Source organism: Elephantulus edwardii, unplaced genomic scaffold, assembly GCF_000299155.1.
Source record: "Elephantulus edwardii isolate Elephantulus edwardi_28Jun2011 unplaced genomic scaffold, EleEdw1.0 scaffold00042, whole genome shotgun sequence".
In the NCBI taxonomy this organism is placed as follows: Eukaryota; Metazoa; Chordata; class Mammalia; order Macroscelidea; family Macroscelididae; genus Elephantulus; species Elephantulus edwardii.
Window position 1 is genome coordinate 16,725,735 of NW_006399792.1, and position 7,591 is coordinate 16,733,325.

The 7,591-nt window shown below is 37.6% G+C and overlaps 1 protein-coding gene across 1 annotated transcript in view; it reads right to left on the bottom strand.

Annotated features, from left to right (window-relative positions):
* The window catches only part of ANXA3 (annexin A3), a 133,992-nt gene that overhangs the window by 27,602 nt on the left and 98,799 nt on the right, over positions 1 to 7,591 (bottom strand). The window contains exon 11 of the mRNA XM_006885293.1: positions 3,111 to 3,233. Coding sequence (XP_006885355.1) covers positions 3,111 to 3,233 — 123 coding nt within the window. The remainder of the gene's footprint in view (positions 1 to 3,110; positions 3,234 to 7,591) is intronic.

Below are 7,591 nucleotides of genomic sequence, written 5' to 3' on the forward strand. Positions count from 1 at the left end.
CTAACAGCAGACTTTCCCATGGCAATGTGCCTTTTAATTTCCTGGCTGCTGGTGCCAAGACTGTTGACTATGGAGCCAAGCAAACTAAAGCTGTGTACTGTTACCTTTTTTTTTTTTAAATGGAAATAAATATGGATCTCTTCCAGTCAGTTGTCCAGGTACTTGTTCTCCAGATTTCTTGGCACAACCTGGTGAGCATGTCCAGGGTAGCATCTGTTTGTTGAAATATGTCATTTCGTATTCCATCAATTCTTGGGGCTTTATTTTTTTGCCAACTCCTTCAGAGCAGCCTGAACTTTCTCCTTCATCAACCTCTTTAGTGTATGTTGTTTCATGAAATTCTTCTGTGTCAACCTATTATTTTCGGTACACTGACTCTGTCTGTATAAGCCTTCCATCTTCTTTTAATGCTTCTTAGATCATTTGTATTCTGCTGATAGCATTCTTAACTGGTACTTTAAATTTGTTCTTTAGTCCCCGTACCTTAAGAAATGCCCAGCAAGTTTGGCCCTTTTGACTTTCCAACTCCAGATCCTCCATATTTCATTATAATATTTTGGTTTATCTTTCTGAGCTGCCCTTTGTTATCTTCTATTCAGCTCCTTAACTTCTTCATTTCTTCCCTTTGCTTTGGCTTCATGGCACTCTAGTGCAATATTCAGACTCTTCTTCTGCTGCCTTTGTAATGACTTTTTGAATTCTTTGTGGATGATATTCTTGATATCCTCCACAGCTCATCTGGTCTTCGTTTATTAGTGCTCAAGGCGGTAAACCTGTTGCTGAGTTGGTTTCTAAATTCAGGAGAGATAGACTCAAGAGAAAATTTTTATTTCTGTTGTGATCCACTCAGTCAAATGCCTTTGGATAGTCAATGAGATATAGATAAACATTCCTCTGGTATTCTCTGCTGTTGGCCAAGATCCATTTGATATTGACAATGATTTCCTTAGTTTCACAGCCTCTTCTAAACCAGCTTGCATTTCTAGTAGTTCTGTCAATGTACTGTTCCAGCTGCTTTTAGATAAACTTCGGCAGGATTTTACTTGCATGTGATATTAATGATATACTGTTTTATATTTTCCACACTCTGTTGGATCGCCTTTAATGTAAAAGGAATAAATGTAGATCTCTTCCTGTTATTTGGCAAGTTAGTTTCCTCCAGATTTCTTGTAATAATCTGGTGAACACATCCAGGGCTGCATCTGTTCCTTGAAATATGTCAATTATTATTCCTTCAATTTCTGGGGCTTTATTTTTTTTTCCATTTCCTTCAGAGTAGTGTGAATTTCCTCATCACCATTGCCTCTTGAACATAAGTCGTTGCATGAAATACTTCTATATCTGCCAGCTCTTTCGGTATAGTGACTCTGTGGTCACTTCTTTCGACTTCCTTTGATGTTTCCTGGAACATTCAATATTCAGCCCACAGCATCGTTAAGTATTGCAACTTGAGGCTTTCTTCAGTTCTTTCAGTTTAAAAAAATGCTGAGCAAGTTCAACTCTTTTGATTTCTCAACTCTACCTCTTTACAAATTTCATTATAATATTTTGCTTTGTCTTTCTGAGCCACCTTTTGAAATCTTCTGTTCATCTCCCTTACCTGCTTAATTTCTTTCCTTTGTTCTGGCTTCTAGGTGCTCTAGTACAATATTCAGAGTCTCTTCCAGTATCCACCTTTGTCCTTTCTTCCTCCTTTGTCTTTGTAATGGCCTTTTTTGCATTCTTCATGGGTAATACTCGTGATGTTTTCCCACAGCTCATCTGGCCTTCGCTCATTAGTGTTCAAGACCTCAAATCAGTTCCTGAGATGGTTTTTGAATTCAGGTGGGATAGATTCAAAGTCAAAATTCAGTTCTTAAAGATTTGATTTAATTTTCCTTAGCATCAGTTGATACTGAATTTCTCCAACAATTCTTTTCATAGGTGTATCTGCTTTCTGTGCAGACCATTAGCTGCGATCCATGTATTTAATGCTGCTTATGTTTCTTATAAAAGGTGTTTTCAATGATGAAAATTCTATCATTTTATCTCCAGCCTCATTTCTGTCACCAAGCAAAATTCTTTAATCTTAGACTGGTGTCCTTTTAAAAATTAACAGTATGAATGACACCAAAAGGTCAACAATTGTTCAAAATCAAAGACGAAAATAGGGTAGAGAAATTAAAAGAATGGGAACAAACACAAAGAAAATGTTGACATAATAAAAGTAAATAATATCACGAAACCATTTGTATAGAAATTTGCAAATGGAACCTAACTAGCTGTATTAATTTCCACCAAAAATTCTAAAGAAAAAAAGCCCAACAACAATAAAAACTATACTAAGATCCAATGCTTTCCTATCAGATTACAAACATCTGAGCTTGAGACTACCCTGAGCACTAAATAAATAGCGTAGGCACTCAATGCTGCACATGGGTATTTAAAATACTGGTCACAGTGATCAAAATTACAAGTGCATTTACATCTGTATCAACAACCCTACTTTTGATAATTTAACTTTCTGATACACATGTGCCTATAAAATTGCATATTTATATTGTAGAACTGTTTGCAACAGGAAGAAATGAAAAACAATCTGTTAACAAGGCTGGCTATGAATATACAAATAAAGGATATGCAGTTGTTAAAAAAGGATACGAAAGCTTCTTATGTTATGAAATAAAAAGAATTTCAAGCTGTGGAACCATTTTAGTTTTTTATATAAAAGAGGAAGTGAAGAAGGAATATCAAGAAATAGAATTCTTAATAGAAAAGAAAAAAGATTAAAAATGCTTAATTTTCTTTTCTTACACTGTGAAGAAGAAACACTGAAATAAAAATACTGTACAAAAATACAACTAAAAAATGTTGTATATACAATTCACAACAGAATAAAAATTAATGGTAATAAACCTAACCAAAAAAAATGTTAAGTATGTATTTTGTGCCTGAAATTTTAGAGCTGAAAAATTATCACTGTCTTCAAGGAATATTTTGCTGTTACTATTTTAAACTCAGAAAACACATTTGCATATTAACAAAGAGGACAAAAATCTAAGTCTATGTTTTGTAAAGGAGAAAGCAGGGAAGGGGAAAATATATTTTGTTATTTTTAAAAGGAAACTTACCTTTATTGCTGAATATAGGGAATAGCCATAAAGCTTTTTGAACTCTGCTCTAATGTCCAGAAGGTCACTTTCTGATCTGGAAACCATTATTCTGTTCAGAGTAAATTCATCAGTTCCAGCACCCTGTTAATAAATACAGATATTGCTGATAAAACAACAGGTACACACACCACACACACACAACACATATATTTATTTTTTTAAAAAGCTAATGGTGCACAAAATATTCAACTCTTCATCCATTCATCTCTGGTGACCTAGGGGTAAGAAACTGCACGACAATCCAGAGGAATGTGGTTTAAATGCACCAGCTGCTTCTTGTGAGAAAAATGTCAATCTCCTCCAGCGCAATTAACAGCCTCTGATAACCCCCTGGAGGGTCAGCTATAGATCTGTTCTGACTTGATGGTTCTTCACAACATCAAGAAGATATATTTATTAAACACCTACTGTATGCTAGCATGATACATTTTGAAAAACGGAGATAAAGATAACTTTGTCAAGTTTTCAATTTTGTAAAGAACACACAAAAGAAACCAGATCATTACAACAGAATCTCATTTACATATTCAAAATCCCTAGCTCCTCTAGAGAGATGCAAATCAAGACAACCATGAGATATCATCTCACTCCAGTAAGACTAGCAAAATTTAACAGAACAGCAAGCAACAAATGCTGGCGAGGTTGTGGAGAGACTAGAACCCTTATTCACTGTTGGTGGGAGTGTAAAATGGTGCAACCACTGTGGAAAGCATTGTGGCACTTTCTCAAAAAGTTGCAAATAAAGATACCGTTTGACCCAGCAATTCCACTACTGGGAATATACCCTAAAGAGACCATAAATGACATCCAAGTAGATATATGTATACCCATGTTTATTGCAGCTTTGTTTACAATAGCAAGGAGTTGGAAACAACCTAAATGCCCATCAACAAATGAATGGATAGAGAAGCTGTGGTATATTTGCACAATGGAATACTATGCTGCATTGAAAAACAAGGAACTCATGCAATATTATTCAAAATGGGTGACCCTGGAGGACATTATGCTGAGTGAGGTATCTCAGTCACAAAGGGACAAATGCTATATGGTGCCACTGTTGTAGAATGAGGCTGGCATCGGGGTGGGGGTAAGGCTGAGAAAAACTGGATGAAATATGTTTACGGCATTGAAGTCTATGGGGGAGAGAATAGTCTAAAAGTATTATATTTTAGGGCATTATTTTTATCGTAGGAGTACGCAATGAGGGTTGCAGAGTGGATTATATTTGGGGTTGGGGGTGGGATTGGGGGGGGGGGGGGGGGGGATTGTGTACCAATGAGGGAGTTTTTCTTTTGCTTTTCAAGGAGAGGAGCAAACGGGGGGAGGGAGTGGGGGGGTGTGCGGGGAGAAGGGTGCAACAATGAATGAATGGAATTCCAAAATCTCTGTAGATGTTCATTGAAATGAAAAATAAACAAACTAAATCATTTTAAAAAATTAAAAAATAAACATATATTAAAAAAAAGGCAAGGGGTGAAACTGTGTCTCACTTACTTAGGGCCTGTTGTTAAGAGAAGCAAGTCCTTGAATAAGACATCATGTTTGGAAAGGTAAAGGGCCAGAGAAGGAGAGGAACACCCCCCATCAAGATGGCTTTATCAATGAGCTCAGGTATATCAGAGATCATAGGGCAAACTTCACATCTGTTTATAGGGTCGGTATGAGTTATGGTCAACTCAAGGGCACATAAGAACAACAGCAAAAATGGTAATAATACGTATTGGGGCTGATGGGAGTATAGTGTAGATTGGGGATTTGGGAAAGCCTGCCTGACAAAGTGGTATCAAAGGAGTCTGTCACTGAGAGGGTGAAACCAGGCAAGGATTTTGAAGCCCACCTCACGTACTTTGGTCATGTTTCCAGGATGGACCAGTTCTTGGAGAAGATCATAATGGTTGAAAGGGTGGAGTGACAACACAGGAGAGGAAGATCCTGGATTAGTAACTGCAGTAATGGAGGTAGGTGTGTCAGAGACAATGAGACTGGCTCAGGACAAGCACATGGCACATAATAACAATAACAAGCTGACTTGAACATGCAGCCCATGGAATCAAGGGTGGGATTCAGAGAGAGGACAGAATATTTTAATGAGAACAATTAGCATGTGTAAAGGTTTAGAGCAAGAGAAAAATGTGATCCTCAAGACACATCCATAATGAAGAGGAATAGCAAAAGACGTGCCTGAAAGATTCAGACCTTGTAAATCATGAAATGAAATTCTGACTTAATTCCAAGAGGTGAAATCTACTTTAATCTTTTAAACATGAAAGTGTTGAGATGAGATCAGATCTGTGGTTTCAAAAGGTCTCTCTGACTGCAGTATGAGGAAGAGATTCAAGGTTCAGAGTGGGATGAAGATAAAGAATCAGATTAGAGGCTTTAGGGCACATACAGAGGTGGCTGCAGTGACAGAGAGAGAGAGAGATGACTTGAAGTAGAATAATGGCAACAGGAATGGAAAACAAATGGACTTGATAGACGATTATGGAGGTGAATTGACAAGATTTAATGATGTATTATTCTCTTAGTCAACTGTTTTTTGCCCATGCAAAGTAAAAGCCAGGTAAAAATATTTCTGCTATTCTCTGCTTTCAGTCAAGATTCATCAGCAGGGATTAGTCCCTAAAGAAGAATATTATGTATAAAGTAAAGTAGAGGCTCAGTGAAAAAGAGGGAGATCTTTAGTAAAATGCATTGACATAATAGGTGCAATAATGAGTTAAAACATAGCAATGTTTGTGAGGTTAGTGCAGGACTAGACCATGAATCCCTCTGTTGTACTTAAGGTTATTACCCAATCAGAAAGGATTTGATGGCACCTATGTGATTCACTTCCTAAACAACATGCCTCTGGAAATTCTATTAACCTTAATAAATGTTGACAGCTGTAGAGGAGCTTTAGGCCTTTTATTCATAGGGTCGCTATGAGTCGTGCTCTATTTGAAGGCAATCAACAACAATAAGAACAATACTAACAACCAAAGGATTGGCTATCTGTGCTTCATTGACTATGCAAAGGCATTTGAATGTGTGAGTCACAACAAATTGTGGCTAACCTTTAGAAGAATGGGTATCCCAGAACACTTGATTGTACTCATGAGAAATCTATACTTGGACCAGGAAGCAGTCCTCAGAATAGAGCAAGGAAACACTTCACGATTCTAAATCAGGAAAGGAATATGTCACAGATTAATCCTGTATCCATACTTTTTCAATTTATATGCAGAACAGATCACTGAGAGCCTGGCCTTTACAGAAGGAATGTGTCTTCAGGACTGGAGGAAGACTCATCAACAACTTGTGATATGCAGATGATATAACCTTGCTTGCTATAAAAGGACTTGAAGTGCTTGCTACAGACAGTCAAGGACTATAGTCTTCAATATGAATTGAAGTTCAACATCAAGATGACAAAGATTCTCACCACATGGGCAGCACCATGATAGATGGAAAAGAGATTAGGGTTGTTAACACTTACAGCTTGTTCAGCTCCACAATCAATACTCCTGGCACCAGCAGTCAGGAAATCAGAAGATGAATTACACTGGGAAAATCAGTTGTCAGGGACCTTTTCAGAGTACTGAGAAGCAACAATGTCAGCCTAGAGACTAAGGTGCACATGATCCAGGTCATGGTCTTCACAATTACTTACTATGCATCAGAGAGCTGGAAAATGACTAAGGATGACAGAAGTTGTGTCTTTAAGTTGTAGTTCTGGAGAAGAAGATTAAACACACCATGGACCACCAAGAGAACAAACAGGTCTGGCTTGGAGACAGTGAAACCAAGTTTCTTCAAGTTCTGAAGCTCTATCTCACATGCTTTGGGCATGTGACCAGGAGGGTCCAGTCCTTAAAGAAGGATATCAAGCTCAGAAGGGTGGAGGAATAGGGTAGGAAAGGAAGACCCTGGATGAGAGAGACACAGTAACTGGGGTAATATTGGTAGGTGCATCAGAAGCAATGAGACTAGCTCAGAATAGGGATGGCTTTAGAGATGCTGTACCTTGGATCGCTATGAGTCAGAGGTGACTTGATGGCACATCACAACAACAATAATAATACATCATTTGAAGAGACAGATGGAGAGGGAAAACTATAAGATTTCTGGCTAGGCAGTTGGGTGGATGTTGTGACAATTTTTTCATTCATTCATCTAACAAGTAAATGCTGAATGTTTACCATGCATCATTCTATGTATGGTATAGTGTTTACAAACCTTACCTTCTAGTAGATGTAGGCAGACAGTAGAATAACTGTTTCATTGAATAGTAATAATAACTATGAAGTAAATAAATCAGAGAAACGGAATAGAGAGAGAGAGTGAATGAAGGTAGCAATTTACTTACTCTAGGCAGCTCAGAATGACAAAGCAAAATACTACAATGAAATGTGCGAGGAGCTAGAGTCAGAAAATCAAAAGGGCCGAACTCGCTCAGC